The 19,959-nt window shown below is 39.4% G+C and overlaps 1 protein-coding gene across 2 annotated transcripts in view; it reads right to left on the reverse strand.

Moving 5' to 3' along the window:
- Window positions 1-19,959, reverse strand: part of gas7b (growth arrest-specific 7b) — a 67,800-nt gene that overhangs the window by 21,997 nt on the left and 25,844 nt on the right. For both annotated transcript variants that reach the window (XM_067577228.1, XM_067577229.1), the window contains exons 3-8: window positions 14,275-14,352; window positions 12,987-13,075; window positions 11,748-11,798; window positions 8,551-8,640; window positions 4,598-4,713; window positions 4,307-4,381 (exon numbers count right to left, since the gene is read on the reverse strand). In XM_067577228.1, coding sequence (XP_067433329.1) covers window positions 4,307-4,381; window positions 4,598-4,713; window positions 8,551-8,640; window positions 11,748-11,798; window positions 12,987-13,075; window positions 14,275-14,352 — 499 coding nt within the window. The remainder of the gene's footprint in view (window positions 1-4,306; window positions 4,382-4,597; window positions 4,714-8,550; window positions 8,641-11,747; window positions 11,799-12,986; window positions 13,076-14,274; window positions 14,353-19,959) is intronic.

Genomic DNA, 19,959 nt, shown 5'->3' on the forward strand with positions numbered 1-19,959 from the left:
GCTAATATGAAGAGGGGTTATCTTATATGCATGTAAACAGTGCAAGGGAGGGTAAGCCTACAGCAGCTAAACCTTGTTGGCTGTCTCGTTTGCACCATTTTCTTGGTCTGATATAAAGTTTTTAATATAAAACTGAGTAAACAAACTAATACTGTAATGTTCTATGAGGTTAAAATGAGCCTATGAGCCATGGTGATAATTATGGGTAAATGCTAAAATGTAGTGTCACAGTATCACAAGTAGAGAAGCATCAGCAAACTGACTCACTAATGTCAGTTATACATTAATATCTATCTGATGTTTGCTAACATAGCTAATGTTAGCTGCCATTAGCTACTGGTAATACCAGAACAAGAAAGGCTGTATCAGCAAAACTCCTGTTGTGTATTGAACTGAGAGAGGGTGTATTTTAGTGTTTATGAATTCAAATTTTGTATTTTGTAAAAGATAAGATGTGTTATTTGTCAGAGAGGAACACTTGAAGCCTAAAAGATCACCAAAAGCCTTTCCTTAAGTTAAAATGTAGCATAGTTATAGCAGAAGAGTTTACAAGGTAGAATTTTATTTTTTTTTAATCAATAAATGAAATGTGCTGCACAAACTCGATCTTGCATCGAGATATAGTTGATACTAAATATTGACACCTTATAACTGCTAGGTGTAAGTGCTGGTCAGCTAACTGAACCAACTGACAAAACTCACCTGCTAGCTTAAACCATCAAAAGCAATGGTTAATCAACCAATATCATTACAGATTTTAACTAGATCTGATTTAATATTTCTAGAATATTAATCAACCTGGCAAAGTTTATGTTAATTACTTTTCACAAACACAATATGAATCATATTACAAAATGATATAACTATAACATTAGACCAAATGACCCAAAATGTTGTTTGGCAAGGTAGTGTAATTGGAAATTTCCCACTCTCTCTAAACAACATGAACTCTATTTATTCTGAAGCATATATTTAGCCAAATAAATAATACAAAGTAAACTATGTTTACAAATGAATAGCAGGGAAGTTTCATATATTACTCAGCTTCCTCCAAGTGTTATCTTTGAAAGTTATGTTACTGCTTGTGATGCAACAATGACTTCCTGTGTACAATGTTGATTGTACTGTGGTTAGGCAGTGTGACACCCAGTTAAGAGGAATATTAGCTATATTGCAAATGTTTTCAACATGGTACCACATTGTATTTTGAAAGCCAAAATGGTGCTTCCACAATATTTAGATAAGATCATAAGGTCATAAATGGCTGTTGATAGCTGTTCCCATCCCACAGTATTTAAATAGTGTCATAAATTTTAATAACTCTCCCTCTCACTCAATATTTGGTCAACCCGTCTGCATTTTTCCTGTAGGTGATCCTCCAGCATCACAGAATCTGATGGGTGTTATTTTTAGGTGTAACACTGGTGCTACAGAAATTTGTGATTACTAACGTCTTTATGTCATAAATCTAAGACATTCCTTAAAATTAAATGTTGCAACAGTTTAGTTATCACTAGTTTCAAACTAGATAGTTACTAAGAACATTAGAACTACACAGACCCACGCATAAACTTAAAGTCCCCCTTCACTCAAAAATGTGTTTTTCTTCTTGTTCTTTCAGTTGAATGTTTGAGCTTCACTGTGCAGAATGATGTATGTGTAGAGTTTGTTTACACATTCATCTGCTGAAGGAGGAACCTTTCTCTGTACTCACTGAAAATCAGAGTATAGGGCGTGTACCTACGAGCATATGTGACATCACAACTAGTTTGGAGGTTAATCCTGGTCTATGCAACTATGCAACTTACACAAGTGTGATGTGGAAATTTGAATCCTCCAGTGCACAAACACTTGGAATGGACTTTACAGAGAAGAAGGAGACATCTTGTGTCCAGCTGTTAAGCTTTTGAAAAGAAAAATATTTGCATATTCATACATTTTAATGAGGGAGATGGTGTAGAAGTCATTTTAAGGATTTTAACCAGGTAACTGAACTTTTTTGTGTAAAAATTATATTAGACACAAATTATTATTTAAAGCAGAGTATTTTTATATTTCTTAAAACATGCTTGGGGGGATCTTTAAGAATGGATCTATGAACAGCTTCTGCAACCAATTCTAGTTCAGTATTAATGTGATAACATGATGAAACTACCAATGGGGCATTGACATATTATACTTGGATTATGTGTTTTAACATGTTTTTCAGAATAAAGTAATTTCCAGCTGACTTTCTGTCACGTTGCTAAGCACTCCAACTGTTTCCTTGTGGAATCTCTTAATAAAGATGAGTTTAATAACAATGCCGTAGGTGGCGTCCGTACAAATCCCAGCTTCTTCTCTTTGTGGGTGTCTTTAGCTGGCCGTGCCCCTCTCAGCTTCCTGTTACTTTACTTTCCATGTTACTGTGTCCCCTCACAGAATCAGACAAAGCACTCCCCTCAGCATGATATCCCCTCTGCTGTCAGACTGAAGAAAAGAGGAGTGGCTGCAAACTCTTTCTCCCCGCAGGGTTTCCCTCACATCCCCCTTCCCCTCCAAAGCCCCAACATGCACAACGTAACATTCTGTCTCCTCAAATCTCCCTCCCCTCATCTTCATTCTTAACCCCCTCCCTTACATCTGTACCTTCTCCCCTCCCTCCCTCCCTCCTCTCCTCCGCTCTCTCTTAATAGCTGAAGTATGCTGCAGGATGGAGATCAAAGGATCCAGTGATTTACAGGAAGGTCATACTGTTTCACAGCATAACTGACAGGGCCTCCAGACCAAGACTCACACTGGGATGTCTCGCCTGGTTGGCTAGTTGACTGGCTAGCTGACTGAGTAGCAGTCCACCTGGCTGGCTGATTGGACATTAGTGTTTATTTGCATCCACCAAAATCTCCCAAAAACACACTTTAAAGAGATAATGTTACTTCAAAAAGGCAAAATAACACATTCTGGCTCATACAAATGAAAAGTTGAATTCATAAGCAATAAAACAGACCCTTGCTCTAGTCAATACACTCAGGTTTGCAACAGCCTTACTGGTATGATCAGGGGCTTATGGTGGCTTATGTTAAAAAAAATAGATATTGCTGTGTAACTAGAGCACAAAGTGGGCTGGTATTCACTGGTATTGGCAGTTTTACATTTTACTCGTGTGTACTGTGACTTTTTTTAAGCATAATCACTTCTCACAGACCGTCAGTGCTCTTATAAGCCCTCGCAAAATCAGATTATCTGTGTGATTCATGATAGCCCTAGCTAATAACAAATGGGCTCATCTGTGTCTGCTCTCGCCTACCTGCTTTTCACTCTTGGCAACTAAAAATCTATTGTAACGTAACATTAGTAATGTCACACTCATGTTAGCTTGGCTCCATAAGGGCAACACAAACAGGGTGATGACACAATAGAGTTTCAAATTCTACCCAACCAGTGCTAAATGCAGACCAGGAGCACCCTGAGCAAGCTAATGTTAGTACTTAGCAGCAAAGCTTGTCGATGTAGCTCAACAAAAGAGATGGCTACAGCAGCCAGCTACAACAAGCTGGATTTAACATCACTCAAGATGAACACCCCAAATGTTTGCTTTTAACACCTCCCTGTCACATTAGAACACTAGAAAGCTGTTCACATAGAGGTGGCAACCAAGTGATGACTGTCATGAACGTTCTACAGCTGAAGCCTTTTTTGAGTATTATTCAATTATATGTTCAATTTACATAAAACAGAAAAAAAGCAAATTCTCACATTTGAGTAGTTGGAAACAGTGAATGTTTAACCCTTTTCCTTGAAAAATGACTTTAACAATTGTCAAAATAGTTGAGAATTGATTTTCTGCCATTCAAATAATTGATTAATGGACTAAGCATTCCATTGCTTATTTGCACACAGTCATCATATCAGGGGATTGTAAATATTTTCTCTTGTCTGAATGCAAAGTGCATTTTTAAATTCATTTTTTCCCCCCAGACTGTCAATCATCTGACACTGAATCTCTACAAGTAGTATGACTATTGTTTTGTAGCTGACCCTGACCTTTGACCTCCCTGGGAAGAAATATGCCCTCTGTGGTGCTATAAAGTATCATATTATTATTATTGCAAAATACGCTGTGGAGAAAGGAGCCCAATAACATATTTATAGCCTCCTCATGTCCATAAGTGGGAAAGTCTGGCAGGCTGCTTTTCAAGGGTTGACGTGCCTTTTTTAAAAATTTTTAATATTGATTTATATCTTCCATGCTGCCATATGTGACGGGCTATGATGAGAGGAGGTTTCTCTCTCTTCAAACAATCTTTCGAGGAGGAAGGTCACTCACCCTTCTTCCTGGCTTGCTAGAGGGATCTGGGAAAGCTTGGAGAGATTCTTGGCGTACTCCTCTTCTATCTTTATCCTGAGAGGGAAGTAGAGAGTTTCATTACCACACAGCCTTTACGCAACCCTTGCCGTTTCTATGTGCGTTTCCTGTGTTGTGCAACACAGCGATGTACATGAATGAGCGCAAAAAAGGGAAACACTTTGTTTTAATGACAACTGTATGGTTTTCATGGTAACTTCAGCATAAAGCATGAAAAAAAAAGAAGAGGGCGGCTGATTAAAAAGCTGATACCTCTCTCTTATGAACTCAGCCATCTCTTTCTGCATCTGTTTCCCCTTCAGCTGTTTCTGCAGCAAGACCTCAAATCCTGTGATGTAGCCGTTGCCCTGGGGATCCTTCTTATCAGTCTATGAGATAAACATAGCAAGCACACGAGAAACACATTGAACAAACACTTTGCAGCAAACATGAGAACGTCACACCTCGACCCACTAACTCAGTGAAATAAATCAGCTGCCGCATTACTTCAAATACAGAGAGGTTACAGCAACATCAGATAAAAAGGGTCGGGATCAGTCAGTGTTTACATGCACTGTAGTAACCTGGTTACTGTAAAATCCATGTACACATGCAGTAGGTCAGTAATCTGATTTCCCTCTACACCTGACCATATTTTATAACCTTAGCTCATTTTAAAGATGCATTAATCAATATTTTGATGTTAACAATTGATCAAATATGTTTAATAATATAATAAAGGGCTCACTTTTAGCGACAAACCCACTGAGAATTAGTTTTACTTTAACTTTTTTAGTGTCTTTCAGCTCATTGTTTTGGTTTTGCAGCCCGCAGCTTTGCTCTTTTGGTTCACGCTGACTTCTTTCAGCAGATAAAAACTCCACTGGACACTACCTGCCTAGCACCACACAGCAGAGAGACAAAGTTTGCGACTAGCTGGTGAACACAGTGGAGCATTTAGCAGCTAAAGACCCAGATATTTCCCTCAAGAGTCGGTCGAGTGCAAACCATAATCGCGAGAGTGATCATTGGCCAGAAACACGACTCCAAATGAATGCTTATATTGCTCTGTTGTGTCTGCGGGATATGTTAATAAGAACCACAAAAAATACAGCAGACAGACAAAGTTTGCGACTGGCTGGTGAACACTGTGGAGCATAAAGAAGCTGAAGAGTAAGACATTTTGTTGGCGGAGACCAAAACAGAGCTAAAAGGAGAGTACATACTTGACTTACATTTGTTAGGAAGCCAGACACACAACTGCAAATTAATGCTAATGTTATTCTGTGTCTGCTGGATGTGTAAATAGGCGATAGGTTTGCTAACACCGTGGACATAACAACTTTATAAGGTTATAAAATCTCAGATGTTGTATTTTTAGCTTTTTCTGCTGCCCCCAAGTGGACAAAAAATCTATTACTGCAGCTTCAAGTGTAGTGATATAAGATGCTGCATCCTTAAGGTTTTATTTATGTCAGAGCATTTGGACTGACCGAAGAGTCAGAAAAATCTCAGTGAGAAAATACACAATTTATCTTTACAGCACAGATCATAGATTATTTAGAGTCCTATAAAATACTCAGTGTGAGATTCAGTATTAGATTCAGTTTTAGTCAGATTGGATTTAATTATCTTTATTTCACAAATGCACAGCTACATGGATGTTTTGTTTCATCCCTCTGTCAGAGTGGCACCTCCCTGTCAATCTTGTTTAAGTTAGAAACCTTATACATGGCCAAGAAATCCGGTATCTCAAGCTTTGCTAACCAGTAACAAGTTTTTTTATATGACGTTTAAGAGATTAGGTTACAGCAGAAAGCAGACAGTAAACAGGTTACTTAAGTGCCTGTTAAAGCACTAATTGCCAGTTCATTAACTCATATTAATCAAAGTCCTGAGAACTGAGGCCAAAACCAAGGGGTGTGAGAGCTGCGTCGATGATAAAAACTGACTTGTTTTCATCCAAACCTGTCAGGCCCTGTGTCCACTTTCCCTACAAGCTCTCTCTTCCCACTGTGTTGTTACCTCCATGTGTTTGACTACAGTGTGTTAGCCCCACACATCACACCTGGTAGAGATTACGCTGCAGGGGTGGGAGAACAGCAGAGGCCAGCTGGCTCGCTGCAGTCCAGCCAGTTACATGTAATGTATTATCCAGCCGCGCTGTCGGTCGGATCTTATTAAAGCCAACGCTGATTCTCAGCATGCGGCGTGGCCAGGATGAGATGAAATATGGAGTCATGTTGAAAGATGAAAAGGATCCGACTCTCCAGGATGTTCATTTAGAAATTTACAGGAGAGTGGCAATGTCAACAGAGGGAGAATGACTTTTCAAAAGGATAGTTTTTCTTACTTTGGTCGCTAGTTATTCTCATTCAAGAATTTCACCGAAATCTTTCCCTTCTTCTCACTTTCATCTGTATAGTCCTCTTCTTCCTGCTTTGAATTATCCAATCAGTTAACTTAGTGTGCGGAGTGGAATAGAAATCTCAGCACCTAGTGAAGTACTACAATGATTCACACTTTCAATGCTTGGCTAAATATACTCAGTTTTTACTCACTTTATTTACAAGAATTTGGCACTGTCACTTGGCAGGCCACATATAGTTATTTTCAAGATAAATGACTCAGAAATTCCATAATTTGGTATGTGAGTGGTACTAAACATCTTCTAGGGCAGTGGAAATGGGTCAAAACATAAAACTCAAGAATGCAAACGCAAGATGATAAACGGCAAAGGAAAGCATGAAAAAACATTTGCTGTTACAGAAAATTCTGTTTTTTTCAGGCTTTCTTTGAATGTTTGCACCTTTCTTCGCGTGTGATGAAGTGCCAGTAGACACTGAGGTCACATGCCAGAAAGGTTAGGAACGATTGTTATTACTATCATTTCCATCAACCCCCATTCCTACTCCTATTGTTTTTCTTTTTTGTTTCCATTTCTTAGAAATAGGTTGAATATGGATAAGTTTTAGGCACTATGTTTCCCATCATGCAGTGGGTGATGTAGAAAGTTTATACAGTACAAATACAAAAAGTATAACTTAGTCATGGCATAAGTAAGTTAGCTGTGAGTGAAAAATTAGCTCAACTGGATAAAATTCTAAATTTGGTAAATATGAGTCAAGTCCTTGCACAATATGTAACTTGCCGCCAGGCTTTTCTCAATCAAAACAATAACAAAAGATGGAATTTGATGACGTTGTGAAGTGGCATGGGATCCTGGTAGTTGCTGTCTTCATTGTTAAACAACCAGTTAGGTTTCCTTCAGTGTTCATTGTTCAGGAGGTTTTTACCCAAATTATCCACAGAAGTCTCCTCCTCTCCAAAACAAACAGACTCAATGATTAAAACCGGTAAAAACAGTGAATAAAGAAGTTTCATGTAAAAAATCAGTGTTTCTCCGATACTGATCAGTGGACACAGGATGTCTGGGAGGGTCTCTGTGTGAGCCGAGCTTCCGCTAACGTTTGCTCAGTTTGTTTCTGTGATAACTTAAGATCCACACGTCTGATGAATAAAAACCTTCATCCGGTTAAAAGATATAGTTTAAAATGACCAAGATTGAAAAAGTTTATCATAAAAGTGTGGCTTAAAACTGAATAAAAGTCAATTTATGACAGTAGTTTCTGGTGGACAATCACAACACCGATGTATTATCTTGTATGTGTATACTCTTTGGTAGATGCCATTGTGGTGGACAACCACAACACCGATGCATGTGCACAAGATGATTATCATCTTGTGCGTGTATACTCTTTGGTAGATGGTGTATGATGCCATTGACAGGTGACCAAATGAAACAGACCTTGATTAAAATTACAGATTTCTCTGGGTTTGAGAATTGTTGGAAACATTTGGGATAATCTAAGAACACAACTCAACAAAATATATAAAATAGGTCTAGTCGTTTTTAGACATTTTAATGCAGAATAGTTATATATTATAGCGTTTTCTGTGCATGATTTCAACATAAATTTATGGATTTTTGTCCTAAATGAGCATTAGAGAAATGGATAAAACTGGAAAGGTAAGCTGATTCCAGAAGTACATGGATGATGTCTGTGCATTCTGATTGACAGCTACCTAGAAAGAACGGGTGAGATTTTTGAAGCAAAATGTCAATCATGTGCTGTGTTGAGTGTTGCTCTTGATCAACCCCCTTCAGATACAGTATATTATGGCCAGCTTGCACTATAGCCTCTTAAAAATTGAGGTAAATTTACCCAGAAATAGTCACAGTAGCTCCATTCGTCTGGTTTCAGCAGCTGTTGCTCCGGCATGCACAAAGGCGATGGGAACGTCACACAGTTAATCTGAGAGAGAGAGAGAGAGAGAGAGAGAGAGAGAGAGAGAGAGAGAGAGAGAGACAGAGAGAGAGAGAGAGAGAGAGCATCACAAAGAGGGCAGTTTAATGGGGCAGTTTATTGCATCATGACAGACAACTTTGCTTTGATGCCACTGCACTCTACAGCAGCATTGTTAGTACACTGTGTGTTGGAAGACAGTTTATAGAAGTACACACACAGAGACTTCTACTCTGGTATTCAAAGTAGTCTGCACTCTGTTGCTTTGGCAACACTCTAATCTTGGCAGCTCAGAGAACACACAAATGTAAAGAAGGCACTTCCAATCGACCCAGCATTGTTCATTCAATTTTCTGTATTCACTCCGTCCTTGGAGACAGTATTGTCAATACAGAGCGTTTGTGGTTCTCATCCTTTTTGGGATTCATCATTCAACCCTCTACCACAACACTCTGAACATCTGCTTTGGCCCAGAGCAATCAGCAAAATGGATTCCCAAAGATTGCCTTTAATTATCTTGGTGCCGTTAATTGTCTGCTCGCTCTCCCGGCAGCAGTGATGTTGTTGAATATGTTGGCTGCAGGGCTCCCTGCTGTGAACTGCTCAGTATTGCTGTAGGATTTCATTCAATAGAACTGCATGCAATGCGTTACTGTGGCACTTTCTGTGCTCGGGGACTTTGTGTTTTGCTTTTATGTTTTTCTTTTAAACCTCCAGGGTGGTGGAGAAGGTACAGTAGAAGATAGTCTTGCGAACTTTAAATGCATTCACACAACATAATAAAATTCTCTGAAATCACGGCTGCGTAATGACACAACCGCACAAGGTTAGGATTTGATAAGTCATCACTTCCAGATTTAGCAGAACAAAAACTCTGGGTTACCATGAAAATGTAAAACTTACTCTGCAGATTCTTCAATTGCCAATTCAATTTTTCATGACAAGGGAAGAAAGAAACAAAAGGAAGGGAAAGAAACCACATGTAGAAAATAAATTAAGTGGCATGTCTTCACTATAGAGATACAAACAGACCCAAGTTTAGCAAAGGCTCCGGGGCAGACAAAAGGAGCTTTATCTTCTCTCACATTCACTCCAATTAACCTCAGGAGGTAAACAGCCGGCAGCGAGGATGCACTGTTCCCATTTAAAAAAAACTTCAGTGGCACCAGAGAGCACCCCTGTCTAATGCCAAAGCCTCGCCTTTCAGAGCAAATCGACAAATACAGTTCTGTTGATGACTTTTACAGAGTCAATAGCCAGATTGAAACGGCAGAATGGAGGGGAAGGAGAAAAAGGCCTCTAATTCAACCTTATCTTGGCTTATGAAGCTTATAATTTGTTTGAGGGAATGGCGTCCTATTTAATCACTGTGGAGGTCCAGAGGTTGACAGCTAGCAGGGCTTTAGACTGACCCCCGCTTCTTTTGGTAAAGATGAGGGCAAGGCTACTTCCAACACTCCAATGAAGGGCTTAGTTTGTTTGCATTCACACACACAAACTGCTCCCAGAACTTTCTTTCCTGACCTTTGGTGACCTAGCTCAACTGACAATTCGCTGAATCACTCTACCAAACAGTGATTGTCCAGTCACAGCTCAGTACAGTAGGCATAACTTTGGATTTCTCCACATGCTGAAGCAAGCTATATTCAGCTACATTTACTATCTAAAGAGTTTGGACTATGGTGTCTTTTTTTTTTTTTTGCCTTTCCAAAACTGAGAATTCAAGAGCAAAATTGGAGATGGCATGGATTCAATAGCATGTTTGTCTGCTCTAACACAAGCTGCAAACATTTGCATGTCTGGCTAACTAGCTTACTACTCACAATAGTGACCTAGTGTTACTTTCACATCCAAAAATGAGCATATCATTAGCTAACTACATTATTTTGTACGGTTACGATATACTTTAGAAAAAGCTAAGTTCCCAGTAATTTGGAGCCAGCCCTGATGTGAATACTGTAGAGGTTAGGGTAATGTTAGTAGCTCTGTGCTCTTTATTGGATTTAGGATAGATCACACTACTGCAACCCCAGCCAATTTAGCTTAGTTACGTTTGCCAAACTCATCGTTTAGCCCTCATACTCAAAGCCTTTTCTCTTGTAAACATGAAACATTATTACTATTATTTGAAAATATGACACTATACTATAATACTACGGCTAACAAGCTACCCAATAAGAACAATTCTACTCCTTTATTACTCTACTCTAGCCTCAGTGTCCTAGCATGATGTTGTGTATGTAGCCAAAAGGTTCACATTTAAGATATTTTTTCCAGGGTTCTTGTTTTAAAAAGAGGCATCAACCAACTCACTGAGTTAATGTTAATTAGCTATCTTGCTACAGTTACAGTTTGCCTATAAATGAGATCTTTGGTCTATTTCTGTCTGAGACTTAGGACTCATTGTTTCGAAAATTACTAGGAATTTCGAGTGGCAAATTTGGCATTGTTATTGTAAACGTATGTGTATGTGCCTTGCTAGAATGGAAAAAGGGCCTTGCAAAGGGTCAACTGAGTCTTGACCTTTAGCATATTGTATCAGCAGGGGTTAAATTGGAACCTCAGCCTCGCCCCTCTTTCTCTCATGTTTCCTGTTATAACCATCTGCTTATCAATAGCATCACCCTGGTTGCTATGGAAGCAGAGACATGCCCTCTCTCTCTCTAAAGCTTGTGATTTTAAATGTACTGTAAGAGAAAAAAAAAAACAGAGAAAAGAGAAGTCAGAGTGAACTCCAAAACCTCTCAACAGCAGCACCTCTGCTGTTTACCGAGCATGAGGCCCAACAGGATGCAACAACCTGACAACAGAGGGGAAATTATCTGGATGGTGGATAGGATGATGTCACTGTGTATCTGTATACTAGCAACTGAACAACAACACTGAAGAAGACATTAAACACATTTACAGCTGTCATATAGTCAAGATTTTACTTTGTATATTGTCCCAGTGAAATAAACAGTGAACTGCATTTTCCTATATCATCATTTTCAAATTGGGGGAAAATATACTTAAGCTGTCCCCTGCTGGTATCACATGTGGTTCTTCAGGGCTAGTGTAGAGAGTCGGGTTTAGTTCATGGTTAGTTAAGAGTTCCCGTTAGTTGTCCCACTCACCGTGACCGTGGTCTCCTTCTGTTTCCTGGTGGGCGATGTTGATCCCGGGCTCTGCAGGGAGAAGAAGGACGCTCCGTCAAAACCTCCGTCCTCCATGTCAGACATGACTGCTCAACATACACACACTGTCACTCGCACGCACACAAACACAGTTGTTTTCCTGGCAAGCTCTGTTAGCGTCTGTCTGGTGTTCTCTCTGCTCCTGCTGCTGCTGCTGTGTGTGTATGCATGCATGTGTGTTAGTGTGTGTGTTGCTGTGCAGAGTGGGGAGGATAGTTCTGCAGAGCAAAGCAAAGCTTTCTCTCTCTTTGTGTGAGTGTGGATGTGTGTGTGTGTATGTGTGTGTGTGTCTGTGTGTGTGTGTATGTGTGTGATTTCTAACACTTAAGCTTAGAATGGAGTAATTTCCAGTCTCCTATGATAAACCATCAGTGTGTGAGTGTGTTAAGGGGGCAGAAATTAGGAAAGAAGTGTAAATATAAAGTGAGACAAAAGGATGAAAAGTATAGAAAGCTGCTCTTTCTATACATAAAAAAAGAGAACAGGACCTTGAATCATCAGTAGCATAAGTGTGTTTATATTTTTTGAATGACTGGGTGTGTGTGCACAAGTGTGAGATGCAGGAAAGCAGGGAAATGAGGAGACAGAGTGAATAAGTGGTGGGTGGATCCTGTATAACTGCACCCTGACTGCCTGGTTAATTATGATCAAGGGAGCAGATACTGTAGGCGGGATTAATCCTCTCTAACTGCCATCAGCCTCTCCATGAGGATAATAATGAGAGAGGAAGGGGAGAGGAGGTTTGATCATCTGAAATGTGGAAGGACATCATACATCATAATTATAGTTATTATAAAACTCGGGCTATGTGTTATTCATTTTTATAACTGTATAACAATGCTATTAGAGGTGACTTGTTGATTCCACAGTTTTATGTGCTCATTACATTTGAATCATTACTGGATATTTAATGATGACATCAGTATGGGCGTTCCCTTTAATTTCTCTATAATTTAGTTTATATAATATAACACACTGTAATAATTTAGACAACACACACACTGAAAGAAATACATTTGACAGTAATTTTATTATGAGCACCCCCAAATGTTTTCGTTGTCTGTGCACGAAAAAGGGACAGCACAATACAAACTTTACTTTCATTTAGCACAGTTTTTCAGACTGGGCTGTGTGTGATGTTGTCGAGAAAAAGGAACAACAAGAGTCAGACAGCATTACCTGTGGCTCTGTACTGCTCTTCCTGACCAGACTGTTGTTTGAATGCTCCACATGGTGCAAGGGACTACCACCTGCATGAAATCCATTCACTGGAGAGACAAATGAGAGAAAGAGAGAGAGATAAAGACATAGAAATTTCATTAGTTCTTTGATGTCTGAGTAGCTGCCATGCTGTAAACTTTAGTTGATCCGGGGGGGATTCACTTATCTTTATGAGTGAAACAAGCCAGTGCTGACCTGTGTCTTTGTTTTTTTAGCTTGATAAATGTGTTTAATGGGGCTGGCACAGTAGTGGATTTACCCAATCCAGAGACCTGGATTGGGTAAATCTATCACTATGTTTGTGTTTATGGTCTTTCATAAGCTCTTAGTAACCGCTTAACTACTTTCAAACTACTGATTTACTGAATCAAGTTCCATATTTAAAACTTAAGAAAAATATTGCAGAAGATAGTAAGTGTTTCCCCTATAATTGTGGGCCGCTAGGATAACGAGAACCCTCACCAGGCCAAAAAAATCTTTTTGTAAATGCCAAAAATAACGGCAAATGTCCATTAATTCAGAAATCAATAGCGTTTAAGGGCGTCTCTGTGCATCACTGTTCCAAAACATGAGTCAACTTCTTTGTCATTGCCTGGGAAACTCGTGGTAGCGTAGCTCCTTTTAAGGAATAGGGCAGTGCGTAATGTGTGTTTGTAGCGAGTGAGTGGTTGAGTGCGAGCGGCAGAAAAGTGATGGTGAATGCGAGCAGAGCAGAGGAAAAGGTTAGCAGGAAGTTGTCTGCCATTTATGCCATTTATCTGGCGGTAAATGGGTCTAGCTCCAAAGTTAGCAACAACGGGTTAGCCTAACCTGACCATGCTAAATAGAGGAACAGAGAATGGAGAAATGTGTGGCTGCTGAGTCTCTCCTGAGTTGTGCTCAGCGCAACCCCCTTGTTCTTTGGTTTGAGGCAAAACTAAATAGTCATTTATAATACAGGTGATACATATGAATGATTGCTACTTCCAGTATTTGAGTGGGAAACGCCTCAAAAACTTTACTGCCTTTTTCTGTTTGTCTGTCTTTAGGAGCAGGGTCAGAAGACGGACAGATGAGGCCTTAGTTCTGCAGTTGAGGCCACAGATAAAATTAGTCACAGGAAGTGTCTGTGTGTCTGTGTATGGTGTGAATGAGCGGGTGCTTTGTGCTACTGTGGAAATTTAGGTGAATTCACAGCCTCAGGGCACTAGTACTTGAGGATGTTGAAGTGATAGAGACTTCAGATGAAGAGATAGAGTTGTAGTACCTGCTGGCAGGGAGTTCTTGTGTCGGAGAGAGGTTTTGGGGGTCCCAGGCACACTGGACGGTCGTTCCCATGTTGTTTCTGATAGAGTGATCAGGAGAAGAGGAAGAAGATGATAACATTATGAGAACAGTACCAGCTGTGATTTTACTTTTGTCATTTTGTTGACGATTGCAGCTATTTGTGGGCAACAGTAAGAAGAAGTGATTCCACCCAAAGCTGCACATTTGGCACTTACCGCAGTCAGCAGTTAAACTACAAATGAACAAAATAAGTATATGTGTTGTGTCCAATCTTACTGTACATTTGTAGTGATAACCAGCCTGATAAGAAGTCTCAATTACCATTTTGTTCTACTTCATTCATCCAGCCTAAAATCATGTTCATATGTTCTGCTTCATGTTTCATGTATTGCTGAGATTCTTTCCAGTCGACATGGAAGCTGTGGTGGCTGAAGCTATTGTAGGAGCAGTTCTCAGAAATCAAAGACTTATCCCAAAGTCTCGTTATTTCTAAAAGATGACTAATGCTGCTTCAGCTGATTAGTCAACTGAGAGAGAACTGCCAATAATTTTGACACTCAATTAATGGTTTCACTCATTTCTAAAGCAAAATGCCAAAAAAAAATGTATGTTTCCAGCCTCTAAAATGTGAGGATTACATCACTTAATATTGAGTGTGAGATTGGGTTTTAGACTCATGGTCAGACAGCAACAGAAATTTGAGAACTTTGAAAGTTTGATGGACATTTTTCACAATTTTCTGGCATTTTATAGATTACATGACAAATTAATTGATAACAAAAAGTAATTATAAGTTGCAGCCACACATTCACGCTTGTTTTCATTTTTGTGGCCATTTTTCTGTCACAATTTTTCCTATGTACAGTAGCTAGGGTGCTAGCAAGCTACTTAAGAAGATAACGCCCCTTTTCTTAGACCTCTACAGAGTTCTGCTTGGTTGTATGTTTCTCCAAGCACAACACTGACCTAAAGTATTTGAATTGCTGAACAAACTGGAGCAGTGATTCAGAGGTATGGGACCAGGCTAAGTGATGTCACATGTACCATGTTAATTATGAGTCGCTAACATCAATAGTTCTCTGGCTCAACAGACAATTGTCTTCTTCTTTTCTACCTTAAACTTACACTAACTTGCTTGTTGGCTAACATTAGCATTAGCAAACACAGCTAACAGCAAGCACAGCTTACCCAGAAATGTGTTTACAATGTCTCCCATTGCATAACATTATGAAAACAAGTGGCCACTGTCATGGCTAAAAGCTAGCTTTTTTTCACAGGATGGAGTCTTTTGTGGTTAGTTTATTCCTTCTAATGAGTAAAACAATTTTGAGAACCACATACCATTAATCATCAATATAATATTAAAGCTTAAAGAGGTATGGGACTTGTTAGCATCATTAGATATCTTAGCCAATGAGATTCAGTTAAGGTGGTTGCCATATACTTGCCAAACATGTTTAGTGGCTTGATGGACCCTATGTGTCGAGATTTGGATTTGTGGCTTCAATATCTACAAAGAATTGTTCTGTATCTTATCAGGATGAGAATTAGACCACAATCCCATTGTAAAGGGCCTACATTCTGAAATGCTAGTGGAGGGTGCAAGAGTAGGCTTGTAGTTAGCATGTCTTGTACTACAACCATGAATATACTGAGTTACCGTACAGCACAGTAATACCCACTAAATACAACAGGTACCAGCTTTTATTAACCATTTAGAAAGGAAAAATGTGCCTTCACAATGTTTCAAAGGCACAATTGCTCTTCCATCATCTGTCCCCATTCCACTTCTGCTGGTTAAGATGCTGGAGAACGAGCATACAGTACAAAAAGCTTGACCGACAGAGACCTTAATATAGAAGGTCTGTCTTTGATTTTTATTCCTCTATGTCCACTCTCACCACAGCACTGAGCTCAATTAGCCGTTTACTGTCAGCACAGAAAGAAGAGGCACAGACATGTAAAGAGCTCTTATTTCATTTGGATCTTTTTGGCTGGCTCTGCTCTATTTGGCACTGCCTAGCAGAAGAGACAACTGAGCAAAGCCCATCAGCTCAAATGACACGCATGGAGAGGATAACTGGCAGCAGGCTTATGGAGAGAGGCTGTGCCTTCATGTTTGATGTACAACACCAGCGTAAAGCCTGTACTTGTGGGTCCTAAAAGCCTCAATTTTTCTCCCATAGCCTGTCATAAACAAATCGATACTCTGAGAAATATAGGATATTAATGCAGAAAAATATAGCATAATCTACTTAGCCCAGGGAAATTGTTGTTCATCATGACTGTGTTCCTCGCCAGAGGGGTAGCAGTCAAAACACCATTTAAAAAAACATTTATATTACATTAAATATGTGGATAATGTTCAGTTTGCCATTGCAAAGCCAGGAAGCTGAAATAAAATGACAAATTGAGATAGTTTGTCATTGTTATTTGCAATTTAATGTTCCCACAAAGTTTGTGTAAAGGAAAACACATTATACATGTTAGAAAATAATTGCTGAAAACATATGGAAAGACTGAACTGTGTAGTACTGAATTATGGAGTTAGAGCGTTAAACTGTTTTCATCATTTCTGGATTTTTTGGGCAGGCTTGAACTGGTGGCTCTATGATGTAGAGGGGTTACTAGCACGATTTCTACAGTTAACAGAGTATTGTTAGTATGGTATTAATAGTTTAAAGTTTTAAACTTTGACTACCACCACCAATACCAACATTCTCAATTAGAGAAAGGGTGAAAATAAGGCACAAAGAAGGCCCCATGACTGAGTTTGCATTAGGCCCCCAAATCACTAAATCCGCCCCTGGTCATTATAAGTAATGATGAAGAGTTGTGAAATTATACATATTTACTATAATTTTTGACTCTGAGTGGAGCAGGTTGGGTTTCCAGGCAACAGGCTCTTGAAATGCAGATTGTCGATCATTTCCGTCAAACGGGTTTTTATACAGGGGAGAGAGCAGCTTTGGCACCTGCTAGATTCATACCCCCAGATACAGTGATACATATGCAGCAGCACCAGGAGTAATTCTCATCAGCCGCCTTGTCACAGACGGGCTGAAATCCAAAAGTTTTCAATCTCCCTGAATTGCCTTAATAGTCTTGATAGACCCGTGTCAGCTCAGTTTACCCACTTTAACATTTGTGAAATAGTTCATCCGCCCTTTTCAGGCCTGTCAGAGGTCTTAATGATGTAATTTCATGATATCAATGACAGAATGCAGCATCTAATGATGGAAGCTGCATTAGGAAAGGGTCTTTTATGCAACATAAAAGCATAAAAGCATAAATTAAAGCTGTCTGACTCCTCAAACACAGTCATAACCACATTTTGACTTTGCATATATCACTGGGTTCAGACTCACCAAAGTGTTGCAACTCAAGAGGCTGATACCGGATGACAGTGGTTTCAGTGTGAGGCAGATGTGTATAACTAAATGTATGAATGGAAATAGTCAACAGCAGGTCTCAAAACAGAAATAACCTGGCATCACCTTACTGTCCGCCAACCACGCCACAAGTGATGCGAGACATCCCTGATTCTGAAGGGGGAGAAGGGGAAATGGCCTAGTTGGCTTTGACACTGCTATATTTTATTTATAACCATATGACATTGGTCCCTGATGCATTAGCTACCTCCTGTCTCTGTTTTTGTAATCAATCAGAACAGCCCATTCACACTCCTATTATCCTGAGGAGGAAAGCGCCGAGATACTTCCAAGATCTCATCTTTTAGCGATAAGACAAAGAAAGAAAGAAGAGAAGATGCACTGTGACTATTGTAGAATAAAATTAGCATTTGTGGTACACTCCCTGGTGCTGTTTGACTGAAATTACAAAGGGCATATCCTTTTGCACTCAAAAATCATACTAAAGTGATTTTCAAATGCTTTGTATTGAATGCTCCTTTACTTTCCAAGCCTTTAGGTGGGTGTGCCAGTGTATGTGTTTGATTGACAGCTGAGCTGGCAGGCGCTCAGACACACAATGAAAAAAAATTACCGTAGCTTACAAGCCATGGACAAACTACATTTTGTTAGCTGTGGTATAAAAAATAAGAAACACCATTTAGCACCTAAACTAACCAATGTTAAAATTTGCAGAAAAGTTTTTAAGCTGTTAAATAGAGAGCTGAATTCATACTATGTTCCAGGAGTAACAAGTGTAGGCTAGAAAACCTCATTCAAATTGTCATGTGTAATAATACAACTTTCTTAAAAATCAAGCCACACAACATACCTTCCTCAACTAAAATTTGAAAAATGTCAATGTGATAATGTGTCAATTTAATATTTCCATTTTAAGTGGCATTAACAAAAACCTTTTAACAGTCCATCGTGGGACGAAGCTCACAGCTAGACAGATCGAAGCTTGTCGAGAGACCGTGATGTCAAGGGGAGACAGGACAAAGAAGGCTGCAAACATTTCTTTAAACAGCAGAGTTAACAGCTAAGACATTAAAGGATGGCATTTGAAGATCATTATTTGAGCATGGGTCGATATTATGGGTAAAGAAACTGAGAAGTTGATGAGCAGTACATGCACTGCCACGCTGGTAAACTGGAAATTCTGAAAATAGGGAAGCACAGTTTCTAGAAAGAGTTACAGAAGCTGGAGGAACAGCAATTAGCATGAAAGTGACATCATGCCTTTGAATATCTATGTGCTACAGCTGACTAGCTAATTAGCTGACTAGCTTGTTCAACAAGACACAAGACATGTGTTAATACTTAAACCTGAAATAACTGCAATAACATTTTTTTTAAGTCAGTATCCTATGATAGAATGGTGACATTACTGCTTTATGCAAATATTTGGTTTAATTAGAATGATATGGTTGACTATATGCACAAGGGTCTACGTGATGTAAAATATAATTTCTTCCATTTGCACTGTGATATTTTCAAAGGACATGTATTTTATAGAGCAGACCTGTATGCTGAAGCAGAAGAGAAACGTGCAATTTCAAACGGATTTCATTTTATTTATAAAACAGATGAGAAGTTATTTATAGTTTCGTATGAATCAACTTCATTCAAAAATACCTGGAAACTGAGCGGACTGTCTGTCTGTGGTGAATCTACAGTGTGTGTGTGCTGGGACTGTTGAGTATTTGGTTTGGTGTGTTTATAAAGCAGCCTACTGGTCAGGTTGGGATGAGTGGAGAGTCTTAGGAGACGGCTGGTACAAACCGCAGCACCCTGCACCGCTGCACCCAGCAACACAGGAAGGAAAACCTACAAAACAACGAGCCCTGACACAAGGACATGCAGCCCTCACCCACGCACACAGCTCTGTTACTATGGCAATGCAGGAACACAAACGGACACATAAACATACACACACACACACACAAAGAAAGTATCTAATCTAGGTGAACTTTAGAATAACGAAAGGGAGGTCCAGTGAAAATAGCAGTGATGCTATAAATACTGATTGTTTCAGTAGAAAATGATATCAGATGGATTTCTTTGGAAACAGTTGCTGCAGTGGTGAATGTGAAAGAACCACACGCATGCAGTACGGTAATGAATGAGTGTGTGTTAGGATTGAGCTGCAAAGAAACAGAACATGAGTCCTTGAGGTTTTTCTCTGCTCTCAGAGGCCAGTTTTACAACACTACAGCAACAATACTGCTTTCTTTAGGAGCCAAGACATACTG

Source organism: Thunnus thynnus, chromosome 20 (assembly GCF_963924715.1).
Source record: "Thunnus thynnus chromosome 20, fThuThy2.1, whole genome shotgun sequence".
Taxonomy (NCBI): Eukaryota; Metazoa; Chordata; class Actinopteri; order Scombriformes; family Scombridae; genus Thunnus; species Thunnus thynnus.